Source organism: Gambusia affinis, linkage group LG05, assembly GCF_019740435.1.
Source record: "Gambusia affinis linkage group LG05, SWU_Gaff_1.0, whole genome shotgun sequence".
Taxonomy (NCBI): domain Eukaryota; kingdom Metazoa; phylum Chordata; class Actinopteri; order Cyprinodontiformes; family Poeciliidae; genus Gambusia; species Gambusia affinis.
In genome coordinates this window covers 13,898,548-13,917,326 of record NC_057872.1, presented here as the reverse complement: position 1 = coordinate 13,917,326, position 18,779 = coordinate 13,898,548, and the positions used below count along the sequence as shown (strand labels likewise).

Below are 18,779 nucleotides of genomic sequence, written 5' to 3'. Positions count from 1 at the left end.
GCCTTACCTTGCCGTCGTAGTACTTCTCTCTTTTGTCGGTGAGCACCGAGCGGATGACGATGCCGGCGTACTCGATGACCATCTCCCCAGCTTCAATGTTCCGTTTGCAAAACAGACCTCGCCCGTGAATCGCAGACCTGCATTGACCAGGGGGAAGACATCAGAGGGCAAAAATTTGTTTACATTTCCTTGTAGATCCCATGTAGATTCCTCCGAATTAAGATGCTTTTTTTTCTCTTTTTTTCCTCGTGAAAGCAGAGAGGATTACAATGACCTGACTAACACGTATTAGATGACATATTAATACTTTTCACAATCCAGATTGTGAAGTACGTGAGGATGAACCCAGCCTTATTTGTGCAACACACTATGAGACATCTTCTTGCATGAAAAGAAAATGCTGACAACTTCAGTAATTCCCTTCGGTATTTTAGCCTTGACTGCACATAGCACTTTGATCACCACTACTTGTTTTAAATGCTCACATAGTTAAATTTGACTTGACTCATGGTTTTAATTATGTAAGCTCATTAACATCCATAGATATACACAATACATAGAATGCCAGTTATCATGCTTTCATGGTCTGCATATTAAAATATTTGGCTTATTGGATAAACTAACTTCTGAAAATGTCCACACCAGATGGATATATTTAGTGCCAGAGACGCAAACACTCAAAAAATACCATAGAAACAGTCATGGCAGAGTTCACATAATGTCAAACTACTGAAACCATAAGCATGTTATCATCTTACTAGGATGGAGGCTTCACTAAAAAGCTGACCTTTATATTAGAACACCTGAATAAACAGATGTCTGTTTAACAGGAAGTCACATGGTTTCATTAAAAACAAGACCGCAGGTGCTATGTAAGCTTCTTTGACTGAAGTAGAGTGCCATCATTCTTCACTGATCACCGTTTCTTATTACAGAAGATGCATTAAAGCAACTTAAGCAATAAAACCATGCTGGGTTTGTAAAAGCAGCTGACCTGTAGACTCCAACCGCCTCCTTGGACGTCCTTTCCAGGTGTCTGAAACGCATGGCCATTGGCAGCTCCAAACTGGTAGCCCGCCTGAGAGAAGGAACAAAACAAAATATGGACTCAGACACATTTACAACTCTCTGGTATTTATTTTAATGGATATCAATCAATCAATCAGCCGAAGATTAGAACTGGCTAATTTTATCTTGATAACTTTTGATTAGAGGTTTGATTTTTTTGTTTTTTGTTTTTATCCAACTGATTAAGTGGATGTAACTCACATTACACATTTCCAGCCAATAAATCCATCACCCAACAACATGCGCATGTTAGAATTCATAAAAACATTTGAGAATTAGTTTCAGCTTATAGCTGCAAAAGAAAAAAAAATCATTTCTGTAGTCAGACTGAAGAAAAATAGAAAAAAGGAAATCAATATAATCCTCGGAGATGTTTGATTTTAAAAATACTGAGACAAAATATGGTTATGGCTATGTTAAAAGAGCAGTAAAATATATATAATATAAATAATATCTGCAAATATTGGCAATCAATTATATCTGCGATTTTTATATAAAATATCGACCCAAATTTTTATATCGTTGAATCCCTTAAATTAACTAACTTAACTTCAGAACTAAAAAGACCCACATTGCGTGTGCTAGTGTAAAATAAACATCCTAAAACAAACTTGTTTAAATGCATTTGATGGTCTTAAAAATAGATCATAATTTAAACATGACCGATGTTTAAACCAGTTCCCGTCACCCGGTCAGCCTCATCGGTGTTCTTGGAATACTGATGAGGGTCAATGCTCAGCAGTGTTCCAAGAACTGTGAGCACCAATACAGCGGCAGCTCTCCATTTGGCCGAAATGTCTGCAGGCTGAAAAGTTTCATTCTGACTCTCAAAGACCTGACAGGAAGCACAATGGTAATACAAGACCTTGTGGACTTCAGAAGCACTTCGTCTTCCTCATCATCATATGGGCCGATGTCAGGAAGCTGTCTGTGCTGAGAAGCCAGGAAGTTGAACATGTCAAATGTAGACTTCCTGTAAAAACACACAATGTAATACGTGGTCTAAATTAACACTCTCATGGCAAATTTGTTTCATTGAAACCACGCCTGGATAAAACCATCTGATCGCACAGAGGCTCTGTGATCAGCATTTGTTCTGTGCAGAAACAGTCTGGCTGTCATATATCAACAAGTGGATGTAACCAGAAGCAGGTTTAAAAGGGAAACGCTAGTAAAACTATTAGGCAGTTGTACCTGACATAGAGCTCAGAGCGTGCGCAGCCGGTGGGATTGACGGGCAGATCGTCTTCCTGGCTGAACTGTTTGAAGAAACGGAAAGTATGTCGCTGACAGCGGTGGGCTCCTTCAAGTTGCTCCAGCAAAAACACGATGGCGTCGTGGACCAGCCCCAGCATGCGAGCGCCTGTGATCTTCTGAAAAGTCAGGGGCCTGAGTCTTGCGATTGCTCGGGCTTCCTGCACACCATCCACCACGGCTTTCCAGGCCACTGGTGGGAAGCAATGAGAGGGAAAAAACGTGGCATCAAGCCATGACAAAAACCATACAATTCAAGGAAGTATAGCATTAAACCTAGACTGACTATGTAAAGGAGTCGCTCATGTTTTTGAGGGAGGAACTGTATTGTCATGGGTCTGTTTCTCTTGGAAAAGCCCCAGAAATATTCTTATAACAGCATTTATAACAGCAACAATCTTAGGAATGTCAAGAGGTTTTAGTAAAAATGTGTTTCACACTGGCAAAAAGACCGGAAATTACCCTGTTATTCCAGCAAGATGATGATCCAAAACATACAAAAACAGAAATAAAAACAGCCTCTTCCCGCTTTATAAACAAGAAGAGGCAGTAGAGAAATAAATCAGCCACTTCCATAGAACCTATAAAAAAGCCTGTGTGGTAAGCTAAAGAGAAGGGGCGCAATCCAGGACGGCCTATAGTCACATAACTGTGAAAGGTCATTCCTGATGACTATAACAGGAAATGATATTAGCTACCATAACTATGCAGATGACACACAGCTCTACATCACGATGTCACCAGGTGACTCAGAACCCATCCAATCACTGAACAGATGCTTAGAACAGATAAATGTGTGGATGTGCCAAAACATCCTCCAGCTGAACAAAAACAAAACTGAAGTTATTATTTTTGGACCTAAAGAGGAATGATCTAGAGTCAGTGCACAGCTTCAGTTATTACAACTAAAAACCAGTGATCAGGCCAGAAACCTGGGAGTAGTGATGGACTCTGACCTGAACATTCAGAGCCACGTAAAGTCAGTCACAAAGACGGCCTTCTATCACCTGAAGAACATTTCCAGGATTAAAGGACTAATGTCTCAGCCAGATCTAGAGAAACTCATCCATGCGTTTATCTTCAGTCGTATTGATTATTGTAACGGCGTCTTCACAGGTCTGTCCAACAAATCAATCAAACAGCTGCAGCTGATCCAGAATGCTGCTGCTCGTGTTCTCACTAAAACCAGGAAGATAGAGCACATAACACCAGTTTTAAAGTCTCTCCACTGGCTCCCTGTAGCTCAAAGAATAGACTTTAAAATACTGTTGTTAGTTTATAAATCACTGAATGGTTTAGCACCACAATACATTAAAGATCTGCTGCTGTTGTATCAACCTTCCAGACCTCTGAGGTCTTCTGGTTCTGGTCTGCTCTGCATCCCCAGAACCAGAACCAAACGAGGAGAAGCGGCATTTAGCATCTATGCACCACAAATCTGGAACAAACTTCCAGAAAATTGTAAAACAGCTGAAACACTGACTTCCTTTAAATCTCAACTAAAGACCCACTTGTTTAGAGTTGTATTCAAAACGTAATCAATTGCAAATTTATTGACGGAATCTGACTATGTTGTGTTTTTATTGTTGATTCTATGTTGCATTGTATTTTTGTGTTTGATTTGATGTAAAGCACTTTGAAATGCCTTGCTGCTGAAATGTGCTATACAAATAAAGTTTGATTGATTGATTGATTTTCTTACCCTCAACGCTGTCTGCCTCCACACTGAAACCATCGTCGCTGGTAATCTCAAACCGCAGATGCGGCTGGTCTTTGTTCGTCGGACATCCCTCGTCATCATCAGATGGTGTAGGTTCATCATCTGATGTGGAAGCAGAGCCTGAAAGCCACATTTCACACAGTTCATTTGTCATTGTGGAAATCCGAGTCATACTGTTGTATTGTCAGAAAACGTTTTGAAGGGCACCGAAGTATCAGTTCCACAAACAGCCCGTTTTGTGCAAATACGAGAAAAGGCCTGGACTGTGTCTGTGGAGTACCTGAGTACTTTTTCCAGTCAGTCAGGTTCATGTGACCCACCGCCTCCCTTGCTTGCTGTTTTCCTGGTTCCCCCTGAGACAAGAAGCTCATGGGCTCAGATCTGGGGAGATAAAGAGGAATCTCTCTTCAAAACAACCTTTATATATTTACTGCATCAACACAATATAGTTGCAGAAATTTGAAAGGTTTTCACCATTCATTATTTGCTACTGAGAAATACAAACCACAAAACTCTTATTTTAATTTGACGTCTCTAGATGTATTTCTTATATGCTTTAAAAATGTGTTTATATGCATTAGAGGTGAAACAGAGACTTACAATTAAAAACTGTCAAAAACTTTGTCCTTCAGCCTCAAGACATTCTGACCCAGAAATGAGCAAAAGGAGGAAGTGGGGGTTTTTCAGTGAGTCAGCTGCTAAATGCAACAGTGCTTTCTACCGTCTGATAGGAAAACATAATATTTGCAAATGTTTTTGTGTTCATACCACACCAGAGAAAAACAAGCTGCCGACTGCTTCCAGCTGCACAAGCAGGTAATGAAAATTAACAGCGTCTCAGCATTTAGCTGGAACGTTGGCAGTTTTCAGAATGTTCCAGCTACCAGCAATGTAGCTGAGCTGTAAGCAATCTTCTTATTTACGGCACTAACCCATCAAAATCAACTTAGCCACAACTTCCTTCCAGCCTTCACAACAAGAACCTTAGAGATACACCATTGCATCAAACATCTACATATTCTAGATATTGATTGGGGATAACTTTAGCCCATCCCAAAAATATTGCTAAAAAATGAAAACACTATTCATTTTATACATTTGCCTTTTTCTCCAAATGAATGTTAATTAATGAAATAGTTTGTTGCTTATAGAGTTAAACTTACATTTTACAGCAAGATAAACATATAAGTGGAAAACCAGGGAAACTAAAAGGTGCTGCCTTTAATTTATTTCCATTAAAGGCAGATTCAGCTGAATATGCTGAAATCTTAAGTAAAAAAAAAAACTAAAAAAAACAGCTCGTTAAAACAGGCTGAGAACATGTAATTCAAGTCTTACATATTAACTTATTAAATGTTAAGTGTACTTAAATCAAGTTTGTCAAACTGAGCAAGGCTAATAAAATCTCTTGGCAAATGTTCTTTGGACAAAATGTTCTGTTATTTTCTTTTTCTTCTTTTCATAGCTGAAGTTAAGAACAAAATTAGTCATACCTTTGGGCAGATTAACATTTTAAACTAGAAAATTACTGAAGAAATTTAACCGGAGCCTGCCAAAGTGCACCAATTGGTTTGGACACAGCGTTCTGATGCTAAAAATTAGCATCAATGCTAAGCTAAGCTAAAAAATTACAAAGTAGCATGGGGAGAATCACAAGAATGTTGACTAACATGGACCTGCAACATTCAGTATGTTAAATTTAATGCATAAGCTAAAATTAGTCAAAATGCTAATGTTAGCATGAATGCTGTGAGTAGCATGTGGGGTATCACTAGCATGCTGTCTTACATGGACTTCCTCCATTGCGTATACTAAGCATATGTACATGTGAACTAATGTGTAGTGTGAACTATTGCATCAGGTAGTCGATGTGCCCATCTTCTCTATTTAAATCTAATGATTACTGAAGGGCAACATGGTATACAGTCTTCATAATCTGCACTCTTTTGGTTGAATGCAGTATTTATATACACTTTGGTGTTTTTATTCAAGTCCATTTTTGTTAAAGGAGACTGAGAATCGATTTCATTTTTGTTTTTGGTTGTTTTGTTTATTGTATCAGTTCCAGTGTTAAGTGTTCTTTTGAAAATAAGGTGTATTCATCTTTGGCAGGAAATCACATGAATTATAACGTCATTTCCATTAAATCGGTGTAAAAAGGTCTTCAAACAATATTATGGTTTATCGCAATAATTTTTGAGACAATTAATCGCTCAGCAAAATTTGCTATGGTGACAGGCCTATTACTGACTATCCTTTTCATTACAAAAAAAACCCAACAAGAAAATTATTTAAAAAATAAAAATAAAAAAAACAACTAGAATTCAAGGTTTCAATGTCACTGAATAAAAACTCACCCTGAGCTTTCCGAATCACTCATGTGCTCGATCTTCAGCTCATCCACGTTCAGGACCCCCTTCACCGTTGGGGTTTTGATGCGGACCCCTGAGGCTCTGCTGGACGCGCTTGGAAAAGCCGTCTTCCTGGGCTCCTCCTCTTCACTGATGCTCTCCGGTGGTAAGAAGTCAACTTTACACTTCTTTGTGACGATGCGGTCAGACAGCGAAGACACTCTCTTCATGCGAACGTGAGAACGAGGGCGAGGCGCCGGTGGTGGGGGCGGCGGCGGGGGGGCTGGTGGTGAGGGAGAACGTGGCGACACCGGAGGCTCAGGTTCAATTAGAAGGCCGGGAGGTAAAACCAGCGATGATGGACTCATTGTCCGGAGCCCGCTCCACTTGGGGGTGTAGTTACTCGCCATTGCTTGGTTGATGATGGCCTGGGCGCTCTCGGCAGGACTCATCGGGACGTTTTCAGTGGACAAGGCAGTCTGTCCTGCAGCCTTGGAGGACTTGGATTTTCTGGATGAGCCTGACTCTTTCTTCTTCTTTGGTTTTTTCAGCTCCGAGACCGTTTCGTCTTTTCGAGTTTTTGTGTTTTTTCTGGACTTTTTCGAATTTGTGGAGGCTACAGGACCGTTGGTGTTGTGAGCAAGCAGCTGTGTGACGGTGGCTGGGTTCTGAGCTGCAGGTGTGGAGGGAGCAGGAACTGACGTCACGCTGGCGGCGGCTGGCGGAGCCGTCATGCTCCCAGCTGCCGCCAGAGTGGCTGAAAGAGCGTTGCTCTGCAAAAGGCTGGCGATCTGGGTGACACAGTTAAAGGATGGGGAGTGAGGGGTGGGCAGCTGGAAGGTGTTGCTCTCGGGATTCTTAACGAAGATCTGCCCGAGGCGGTTGACCAGCAGCACATGAGGAGTGGGATCGACATTCGGACCGCCTACCTCCTTCACTGTGAGGATGGCGTGGCCCGGTAACGCCTGGGGCAACACCTGCTGGTGGGGTTCAATGACTGGCCTTGGAGTGGAGAAGTTGATGGAGATGGTGTGACTGGGCGTGGCTTCCTTCTGCACAGTGGAGGAACTGAAACCGTTCAGGACTACGGGAGCGGAGGTGGTCTGCAACGGCGGCGTGACGGCTGAAGTCTGCAGCCCGGGAAGAGTCGATACAGAACCAGAGGAAGAAACAGTGGTGACAGAACTGAACGGCTGTGTTTGAGTGGAAAACAGAGCTGCACAGGTTTCAGTTGGGGAGCCAGCCCCTAATGTGACTGATAGTCTTGGGTCATTTAGCTGCGTTTGGCTAATAGCTTCTACAGGAGTGAGGGTTGTTAGCTTAGCGGACAAAGGTTCCATGCAAGAGAAGCTAGGAGATTCTTGAGGTACTGTCACGGGCTGAAGTGTAATACTGGTCAGAGGAGGTTGACTGAAATCCGGTAAGCAAGAATACACCTCAAGAGAATCTACGAGACATTGTGAGGGGTTTTGAGCGTCTGTAGACAAAAACGGGGAGGGCTGGAGGAGGCCTAATATGGGGCTCTGGTTATTCTCAGCTGAATCCAGCAGATTAGGTGCTATGTGGTTCATCAAAACAGTAGAGCCCTCAGCTGAAGAAGCCAAGTTGGGACCTTCAGACTCAGAGTTCTGGACTTTAGAGGTTTCAGGCTCTTGATTTTCAGTTTCTTGCAAAACCGGAAGTAGTTCGGTAAAACTTGAGCTGCCCCCACATTTCTCGAGTAGAAGAGGTGGTTCAGAGGCAAAACCCGAACTGGAACCGGGCAACAACTCCTCTGAATATGACGTCTCAGGCACCTTAGTGAGTAAGTTTGGAAGAGACTCAACAACTGGAGAAGGAAGTATAGATTCCCGATCTACTGAAGGAGTGCTTGTGGTGTCACAGGACAGCGGTGGACATGGGGTAGGATTATCAGTCGTACTTTTTCTGGCAACTGAAGGTTCTGATGGCTTATTATCAAATGACAGATTAACTAATCTTGAGCTGTTTATCATTTTAGGAGGACTTTTACTGTTATGGGTTTTTCCTTGTACCTGATTTTTCCTGGATCCATCGACTTTCTGTGCGTCATCAGTAGCTGCTACACTCGCATCACTCTCAGTACCATCATCTATCCCGTCCAGTTGAGCCAAGGGCCGGGTAGAAGAAGAAGAGGAGGAAGGAGACTTGGATCGATCTTTGGATACCGGGCAGCTGACTACAGTTCGTGAGAAGTTTAAATAGTGCTCCATATCATCATCCGAAGAGGTGCTTCCCAGGTCTTCCTTTGCTGAGGCAGCAGAACGTGGAAGATTAGGAACGAGGGGTTTCCTCTTATGTACTTCTTTGGTTCTTCCCCAAAACTGCTCTGAATCGTCACCTTCGACCACTATCTGCCCCCCACAGTTCATAGCCACTCCTTCGTTCAGAAGCGTTTCTTCAATCTCGAGTTCTGTCCGCATCTCTTCACTCAGACTCATACTGGAATCTCGGTGAAAGGAGCCGAAGGGGAACTGGTCGTCGTTCTTGTCTAAATCTCCATGGGGCGAAGCACCGTTGGTTGGAGAGACGTCCTCAGGCTCCGGTGAAGCTAAGAAGTTGTGCGGCACCTCGACCGAGTCTGAACCACTCAGATCAAAGGACAGGCGGTTTCTGGGTAACTGCTGCGTGGAGGCTGTGCTGTCCTGCCAGTGAGACTGAGGGAAGAACGAAGTGGAGCGGACCGAGGGAGCATTTCTACCTCCGACTGAGCGGGATGAGTTCATTAGGTTGTCTGAAACACCGAGCGGAAACAAGGGGGAGGTGGGGTGAGCAGATTTGCCAGCACGGAGGGTAATGGGTCCGGTTAATGAAGCCGCGGGAGGGGGGGACATGCGACTCCTTAGGGACGGGGTCTGTGAGTGTGGGCTGTGACGACGAGCTCTTCGCGTCTCTTCCAGATCACTAATGGTCAGGATGTGGTGAGGTTTTGTCTGGATTACACCTAAACAGAGGGAAGACAGCATTGGACTATTTATTTTTCTGGGTAGTTTACAAACATTTACATATGATCTTTAAAAAATGAACAGACCTGGGCTTGGCAGAGGACGGGACAAACCTCCAGCTGGCCTCCGATGAAGGGGATGATTGGGAACTTTTGGCTTTGTACCCTGATCAGACTTTGTGGGAAGACCTGGAACAAGAGACTCTTCTGCAGGGGGGTGGGCTTCTGTTTCCTCAACCTCCTGGGCTGCACACTCTGAAGATTCATACCAAACATTTCAGACCATATAAGCATCTACTTTCCTGCTATTTGCACAATTTTCCACATTTCTTAGGACAACTGTATATTTTTTTCCTACATTACACATTTGACATTACTGTAGAGTTTGTTTTTTATTTGCCACTGCTATCTTTAAACGTATCTGCATGCTTCTGTTTTCCAGCAGAATTTTCCCATTGAGGGTCTGCAGAAGAAATTAAGTTTCTATTCTGCTTTGGAAAACACTTTTTCATCGCTACATCACACACCAGGTAGCTGACGTGGACTGTGAGCAATAGTGTGGTTGTCTCCTTGGTCAGGCATTTCTTCAACAGGCTTCTCTGGTACGACAGGCCGGACCTCCCGAATTTTACACGTATATCTGCACCGTCGTAGAGGGTTCAATGTACTCCAGTACCACCGGGAACACCTGAAAGATAAACAGATGTTCTAAAGTTATTGCACCATTTTAACGAACTTAATTTATAAATTAGCTAGGTATGCAAGGATGATAAAAAAAATGGAAATGCAGAAGGCAGGGAAGCTCTTTTTTTGAGCTGGAAGAGGAGGAGGGAGACTCACAGTCAGACACTGAATCATTAGTTTTTGAAATTCTTCGAGGGGCTCGGGCACACAGACAGACCTAGAAGTTATGTAAGCTCAGTGTTTTGTTTGTGGATTCTTTAGTGAAAAATTTAACTTTTTTTCAACTCAAATGTTATGGTTTTACGTGACTGAAGACGCAATGTGCAATAACAGTACATCCCCATGAAACAAATACACACAGTTCAGATTCTGCTGAAAAAAATCATGCCACATAAGGCAACATTAATGGTTTTTATAAATACAAAAGGTAAAATTATTAAGAAATAACCATATATAAACTGGGCACCATAGTCCTGTCATGAAATTTTCAGAGGCAAAATTTTAGATTTTTGTTGTTACGTCAAACTGAAAATTATGAGCAATAAAAGCTTTAAATATGTCATTATGCTTGTGTAATGAATCCACATATAAGGAGTTTCAATGGATTATATAAATGAAATCAATTGTTTATACCATGTTTTGATTTCTTGAATTGTACCTCTATACGCTTTTATTTGCTTTATTAACCAATTTATTTTAATTTACATATTTTTGCAGCAAATTTGCTTTTCAGATACACTTAAAAGTTCAAAAGGCAAATTGCAACTTACTGAAAACTGACAGGAAACAGTTTGCCTTTGTTAGCAGACAGTTCAGAGAGCATACCCAACTTGTCAATCTGCAGAGAACCTGCAAAGAAACAAAAGGAATATCAATTATTAGGCCAAATTAGCACAAAATAGCCAAATACCATAAGGAGAGCAATAAAATCAGACAAAAATAGAACTATTTACCAATCATCACATTGATCAGTTCGGGTTCTAATCCAGTCAGGAACTTTCTACGAAGGCTGATCCCCTCAAAATCCACATAGACTCTGCGGTTTACTTCAAACTCTTGACCAGTTATCATCTGTACAACAGAAGAAAGTTACTTTAGCGCCACACGTCGCTGCATTCAAAAGGAGACATTCAAAGAGAGGTCTGGAACTCACCCTGCCGGTGATGAGATGTCGATGTTTGTGGCAATAGACCTTTTTATCATCCTGGAACACACATTGCCGCGAGCGAGCACACATGAAATGGTAGTTGCTTTGACATGATGTCAGGCAGCAGCCCACTGTGGCACCAGTCTGATTACAGCGCTCACACCGCTGATGACATCAGGAAAGACGGAGAGGAAGAACAAAACATAAAGCTGAGTCAAGAACTGTGAACCATTAAAACTTTCCTACAAATAAATATATCCGTTTGCTGGTCTGCATAAACACACAGACTTCTATTTATTTTGCTTCAGTACATTTAGAAATGTACAAATCCGTTTACTGACCATCAATCGCCCCCTTGTCACAGCGCTGTGCACATGCAGCAGAGAGCCATTTTCTTCTTCAAATACCTCAGCAGACCATAAACAGCAGTTGACATGGGCCCACTCATTCTGGCCCAGGTAGAGCAGCCTGCCAGCTTCCTACAGGTATACAAACGTAGAGCACTAAGTTACCTGGTAACACATCCAGAGCAGTAAAAACAGTGATGCGAAAGTACTGCATTTCTTACATTGGGTTTGAGGTCTCCATATTTTTGGCACAGAGAGCACTGCCTTTCATCGTCTTTGGACCACCCGGTGTCCAAGTCAGCTTTGGAAAGTCTACCTCTTTTCCCTATGAAAACCAAATATGACCACTTTGAGCCCCAAACACTCATAAGACCTCCAACATGACTTCAGAATGACAGACTTGCCTTTGAATTTGGCTGCTCGGCTATTTTTGAAGTGGTTTTGACTCGCCGAGTCCCCCGACATGGGGGCAGCTGCCTCCTCCTCCTTTATGTCCAAGCTTTGCTGTCCGTTGTCATCGTGAAGGAGGCCCAGCGGAAGCCTGGACTCCTTCCTCTCCTGCCACTGGGCATAAACATGCTCTGTCGTGGGAGGGTGAACAGCTGTCGACAGCATCCCTCTAAACAGAGAGCAAAAAACATTTCAAATTCAACTTGCAACCATCAAAATACTGAAATGAACAGACACAAACACAGGAAGACTGAAGACAGTAAGTCTCGTTTTAAAGTACCAATTTACGACAACAAATATATAGTCGCTACTCACGCTGGTACATCTTTGGTAGAAAGGTTCCACAACTTTGGGTCTTGGCTGTTAAACCAGTTAAACACCTCTTCAAGGAGCTAGAAAGAAATAAAATGTTAATTTCCATTTTTACACAGAAGCACAACAATACGGGCCTTTTCGCTTTAAGTGCAAAACAAATTCCCCTCTGTGCACGACTAGAGGAAACTGAAGTGAACTCTGCAACTTGGAGTACCTTTAGGTAGTAAGAGCGTGCCAGTGCTGTGGGTCTTTGCTCCTCTGGGAGATGGTCTTCTTGCTCCAGCCTTTTTCGTATCACTTGAACCACATCTTCATGGAACATTTTCTATCAAGACAACAACACCAGGATTCACTTAGCCAGGAATGTTACCATTTATAATTTATGCACGCCTGAAAATTCTTAACATTCAGAACATTTGAAAAGAAAACAATAAACACAGGCCTTATTGTCTGTCTGTTGCATAAATTACCAAACAAAACAATTATTCGGATTGTGGCTTCAGGCTCTTCAAGATGTCAAAGGGCTATTTAAAAGATCTTTTGACATATGAATTTTATTATAAAATCTGTAATATCACATCTGAACTAGATTGTCATGCGTCAGAGTGGGTACATAAATTAACCTTTCTGTTATGTTCTGGGTCAAATTGACCCGTTTTAAAAGTTTAAACATTTTTTTTAAATAGTAGTATTTTTTTTTTTGCATGAAACTTTTTCTATTTGTCTTAATAGGTGCACGCCACATACAAATTGAAAATGTATTCATTTTACACATTTGCAGCACTCCCTGTGTCTACTTTTGACAAAGCTACTGTTTAGGTCAATTTGACCCGACAGTCAAGTTAAAGTGCAAAAAAAGATTAAAAAATGTCCAATTCTACATGTTTTCTTGCAGCAAGGAACCATATTTCACCACACACACACACACACACAAGACATATACATGCACACCCAGACACACACAAGGCCACTTTCTCACTACTCTCTTTACTTTACTAGAAAACTGCGAGAAAGCAGGTGTTCATTCAGTTTTTGACAGGAATCTTTTCTGTTCCCATGGACAAACTCCACTCTCATCGAGTGACACTTGGCAGAAGTGGAGCAAAACATAAATACTCTCTGTATGACTCATTTGCATGTCAATTTGACCCTGAACAGAATGTGCGTCTCAGGTTCAATTATAAAGGTCACCCATTGGAAAAAAAAAAGAAAGTGTAATATAAAAAAATTTACCAAAGATCAATGTCAAGGAAATTATAGATTTTTTTTTGTGTAGGTTTTTTTCAGTGGACATAAAAAAAATTTTATTCCACTTTTTATGTCCAAATGAATAAATGAGTAGGTTGTTCTCATTGATCCTTAATTTCTGGGAAATAATAAAACATCATTGCGCAAATATTGATTGAAATGGTTAGTAGTGGAGTTAATAATCAGATACAAAAATGTTTTGGAGGACTTTTTTGGTTTCTGACACTATTGCATGATTACCATAAGATCAGCAGCAGAGACAGTCTGTTAGGGTTAGAGGGATGTGAGAAACTAAAAAATGCTGATGAGCTGCCAACACAGAGATTAGGATGCCATTTCTAATCATATGATTTATAATCATCATGTGATGATTATTTATGATGAGTAAATAATCATCATCATATGATGTTTACACACCCAATTGCATTTTTATTATGTCACCTGGCTAGATACACTTCTTCTTCCTCTATGTTCAACATGGGGGGAAAAAAACAAAACTACAGGTAAGATGTTGAAGTTATTAGTCATAGTAGTAGAACAGTCACCCGAAAATCAAATTACGAATTAAACAAATATAAACAAAAGTAATTTAAAAAAAAAATCTTTTTAATCATTAATCAAACGGATCATCTCTGATGTGTTGCAGCAGATGTTACCAGAAGAGTGTTTACACAACCAAACACAACACTGGGTCAACTTTGGTCTTTGTAAGGTGTTTAGTCGTCACTACTTGTAGAGAAATGCTACGAGAGCAACACAGTCCTCCAGCCGATACTTGTTGTAGAGCAGCTGCTTGTGGGTAAACGTACCTCTAAACGGCCAGGTTTGTCTATTTACCAGATCACCAGCTGATTAGATTTGTTGGGAGGGGCAGCATTGTATCAGAGTATCTGATTTCTCTTGGTTTAGCAGCCAAAACAATAAACACCATGGTTTATGGCTCTATCAAGATGGTAAACGTCCACAAAAACAATTTGTCCTTCAGACAGAAGCTAACTTGCAGTATCGCCTCTGCTCATAAAACCCAACTATATGAATTCTGTGTACTGTGCATAAAGACTGGAATTTATGCGGAACAGACAATAAATAGAGGAGATCTTATGGATGTGTTTGTTACAGTATAATGAAATGATGAAAAATTTACCCGTTGCTCTAAATGAGAACTCTAACATTGACGCTCAAGTTTAAATGGATGACTGATGAATTTCCAAATAATGATGCATGATACAAAATGTTCACACAGCTGTACATGAGTGATGCTCCATCTGATATAAAATTAAAACAGAGTGTTGTTTTTTTAAATAATAAAAAAAAAACCCAGCAATGTGAAATCTTTGTCCGATGACAAACCAATAAATAAAAAAATCAGAGAATTTCAACGGTATTTATTGACACCACGCTAGAAGTACTCCCAACCACCTACAGCCTTTGAAAAGAATCTTTTTAACCCAACAAACGTCACTGACGCTTTATTCACCCTGATAATTTTATGCTATAAATGTACAACCTTGCAATTCTCCAGAAGAGTCTGTGCCACTGTTCATAAAAAAAATAAATAAAAAAAAAACACAAGAAAACACATAAAAATATTTGCAGTCGTTTCCATGAAAATGCCACCTTTTGCATCATAGGAAATTCCAAGATGAATTGCAAAATACTCCAGAAATCCTCTGACTTGACCGAACTCAGCATGTTCAGGGTTTAAGCTCCAGAGAAAAACAGAAATCCAAAATATTTGGACTGGTTTCCAAGAAAAACTTCTGCAGTCCTAAGGTGACGGCATAGCGTTAGGTTAGCAAAATTAAATCATAAAAAAATCTTAAAAGAAAAAAAAACCTCTTGAAAGAAAAATACTGACATGGTTGAGTCAGCATATTTTAATATACAAAAGTTTTGTCATCAGTTCCGCAATTCCGAAGATAATTGTCATGTCCTTTAAAGGTCATGGTTACTGATTCTGGTTAGAACCGGATGAACTTTGAGGAAGAAGACCTCCGCATTCGAAAGCATTTGATCTTTATATTTGAGGTAACAGTCATACATTTGCCAAGAATTTCAACAAATTACTTAAATGTTGACATGAAAAAAATAATAAAAAATAACTTCTGTACTCACTAGCGTGGTGTACAGGCCTTTGTCAAACTTTTTGCCAACGGCTCTGAGGTCACAGGCCGGCTGGTTTTCAACTCCTCTGTCGGGGTCAATCCACTTTTCGCACTGAAACAGCAACAGTTGTACATATGGAACCAATACATTTGCAGGTTTCAGCGGCATTTCTGTCCACCTACTAAGTATAAACAAGTCTAGCACGATTTAAATTTAAAGATATTTTAAGCAAGTAAAAACAAGCCCTTATTTCTCACACGTTTCACTGATATAGGAGGGGAGGTTTGGTCCACTACCTGAGAGCATGTGACAAGGTGCTGGGTGAGAGTAGAGGAGAGCAGGCAAGCCAACACCTTCTCCACCCCGGCTCTGAGCTCAATGTACAGCAGCTCCCTCCAGGCGCTGGGCTGGGTGACGCTGCACGGCCGACAGGAATACACCACGCTTTCTGGCAGGCTGGACAGGATCTCATACAGCTCGTCTGAAAGGGTTTGCCAGTAAATCAGGGTCAAGTTTAAACCGCCGTATCCTTAAATTCACAACCGCTCTTAACACTCTTAACCCATTGCCATTTTAAAATAACCTAGTCAAAGTCCAGACCCAGCTTTCTAATCCACTGCAGAATGACTTTAAAACGGATGTTCACTAAGCCCATTACGACGCATGATAAATAAAAATGAGCTTGATCATTTCCATTCTGATGATGGATATATTTTGAAGGGTAAATTTGTTTACAGAGACTTCATAATCCATTGTATTTATAGCTACAGCTGTTTTAATTTCCATTTTACTAATTATTTTATTGTTTTATCTTGAATATCTAAAATATCTTCCAGTTGGAGTGTTAAACTTTAAGTTTGTACAGAACGCCTACTGGTTTGTGAGAGTGAACTTGCATTATTATATCATTATCGATAGAAGGATTACCAGTCGACGTCACGTTGCATCAGCAGCCAATCTACTGTGCTTCTCACAGTCAGGCTGCTGGCAGCAATACATTATTCTAGCTAAACTATTTACGATTAGGCCAATAAAATTATTTGCAATTCCCAACGAGCGCAAATCACCTCTCTTCGCCCAGCGCAGCTCCTGCATGCATCTTTACCACGTCTGCAGGTGTGAGAGGTTCTATCTTTAGCGCAGCGTCTCTGCATCCTGTTCAACCCGATGCATTTTTAACTTCTGAAGGCTTAGTTTATCACCTGCCTCAATGGATGCAGCTACATATTCGTTTTCCCTCCAATTGCAACCAAACTAAGATTATTTTATTTATTTACTTGCACGCTTAATGTGAATTCTGCTTTTCATTACACATTTAAAAACTTATATTTTACGGAAACAGTATTGTGGCGACCCTATTGCTCACCATGTTATTTTATTATGTCATCTTATTAAGAGGAACTGAACATGTCTCATTAAGGGCTGATGACTTTTCAGTGAAAAAATTACGTCTACATTGGTGGAATGTAATGTCCGACATTAGGGCTATTAGTTCTTGTCATTTATCGACTCACCTGCATTTAATGCTTGCGGGACATTAAGATGCATCTCAATCCCTAATGTCAATTTTGTAGCATAACTTATTGTATCACACTGTGTTAAACAGTTGTAGTACACTGCCAGCTAATGTTAAAAAATGTGGGAGAGCGATTAAAGTCCAGCCTGCCTCTTTCCGCAGTTAAATCAAGCACGCATCTGCAGTGTTTATAAATAATCCCTCTATTAATAATGTGAAAATGGTCTCAAAACAACAGTTTTATGGAGACATACGCCAAGGAAACTGATCCTTTAACTGCTGCACATAGTAGTTCTACAAAATACTGGCACCTTTTCAAAATTTCCCTTGCAAGGAAAATTATTTTTTACAGTCAAGCGGCATTATGCTCAATCATACAAAATCCCAGTAAAATACAGTAGTTGGAAGTCGTAGCTTTAAAAAAAACATGACATAGTTTGAGGCAAGGCACAGTCTATGAAAGTGAGTATCATTTATAAACACCAAAATATGATTTCATCCAATAAAAATCACCTGTTAGATCCTCACACTTGGCGTGTACCCAGTGGTTACAGGAGCCGCACTGCATCATCTGACTATCGTAGTCATTGTCTTCGTAACACTTGAAGCAGATTGGACAGTAATTTCCTGAAAGAATCAAAGAAAAAACAACAGCATGAGTGATTATGACTGAAAGCAGCAACTGGTTAAATAATCGATCAATGTACTGGCAGAGCTCTACTCCCCCCTCACCCTGGTCGAAGAGGTTTGAACAGTCTGGACAGAGGCCCTTGTCATGGTTCCAATCAGTATCCCAGGTCTTTCCTGGTGTTACACCGCAGCTTTTGCATCGGATGCAGGTTGTACAAACCTACAAGAAAACATCATATTAGCTGGAAAGAAAAAAAACCAACTAAAATTATTCAAGAGAAAGCGTCCTAAAACACACCCAGGCCTTCCTCTTCTTGTTTTGCTTGGGATAGTTCGGTCCCAAACAAGAAGCATGATAACAGTTCTGGCATCGATCACACTCCAGTAAAGGCTGGGGAAACAGTGTGAAGACAAAAATAATGGGACGATGGTCTTATTAGAATTTCAGCAGCTAAATAGGCATTTTCATCACTTTGTACCTTGGAGAGTTTGTTCTTCCCTCCACAAACGTGGCAGAACTTGCAGCGCCTGCAGCACCAATTTTCCTTATTCTCCTCCGATGGGCGATCCGCGGGTTCAAGGCAAAACTGGTGGAAGGGTTCACAGCACACTTGGCAGTACAACATCTGCAAAAATAAACAAATTACACTCCTTTCAAAAGAACGTTCCCCAATACTGTTAGAATGTCAACATAAATACAGCTGTCATATGTTTATCCGCTACAACGGAAGCTAGCAGTTTCGCCTTTGCAAATTCAAACAGAGCAGAAAGCAGTGAGCAGTCACCTCATGTTGTCCTTTACTGGCACAAAGGAAGCAGACGTAGGGAGGCATGACGGGTGCAGAGGTCAATATACTGAGACCACCCATATTCCAGACATTCTCCAAGGTACAGTCCTCCTGAAGGTGAGACAATAAACAGCAACAATTTCAGTTGTTATAAGTACAGCACTCGCCACTGACCAATAGGAATACATATTAT

At 40.9% G+C, this 18,779-nt stretch overlaps 1 protein-coding gene across 3 annotated transcripts in view; it reads right to left on the bottom strand.

Annotated features, from left to right (window-relative positions):
* Positions 1–18,779, bottom strand: part of kmt2bb (lysine (K)-specific methyltransferase 2Bb) — a 35,705-nt gene that overhangs the window by 3,200 nt on the left and 13,726 nt on the right. For all 3 annotated transcript variants that reach the window (XM_044117440.1, XM_044117441.1, XM_044117442.1), the window contains 24 exons: positions 18,584–18,697; positions 18,278–18,424; positions 18,097–18,189; positions 17,901–18,018; positions 17,682–17,795; positions 15,949–16,133; positions 15,662–15,763; positions 12,513–12,623; positions 12,299–12,375; positions 11,938–12,152; positions 11,755–11,858; positions 11,528–11,665; positions 11,193–11,351; positions 10,993–11,110; positions 10,810–10,888; positions 9,883–10,043; positions 9,443–9,610; positions 6,400–9,355; positions 4,323–4,423; positions 4,025–4,162; positions 2,263–2,515; positions 1,934–2,041; positions 995–1,078; positions 8–137 (listed from right to left, as the gene is read on the bottom strand). In XM_044117440.1, coding sequence (XP_043973375.1) covers positions 8–137; positions 995–1,078; positions 1,934–2,041; positions 2,263–2,515; positions 4,025–4,162; positions 4,323–4,423; positions 6,400–9,355; positions 9,443–9,610; positions 9,883–10,043; positions 10,810–10,888; positions 10,993–11,110; positions 11,193–11,351; positions 11,528–11,665; positions 11,755–11,858; positions 11,938–12,152; positions 12,299–12,375; positions 12,513–12,623; positions 15,662–15,763; positions 15,949–16,133; positions 17,682–17,795; positions 17,901–18,018; positions 18,097–18,189; positions 18,278–18,424; positions 18,584–18,697 — 5,973 coding nt within the window. The remainder of the gene's footprint in view (positions 1–7; positions 138–994; positions 1,079–1,933; positions 2,042–2,262; positions 2,516–4,024; positions 4,163–4,322; positions 4,424–6,399; positions 9,356–9,442; positions 9,611–9,882; positions 10,044–10,809; positions 10,889–10,992; positions 11,111–11,192; positions 11,352–11,527; positions 11,666–11,754; positions 11,859–11,937; positions 12,153–12,298; positions 12,376–12,512; positions 12,624–15,661; positions 15,764–15,948; positions 16,134–17,681; positions 17,796–17,900; positions 18,019–18,096; positions 18,190–18,277; positions 18,425–18,583; positions 18,698–18,779) is intronic.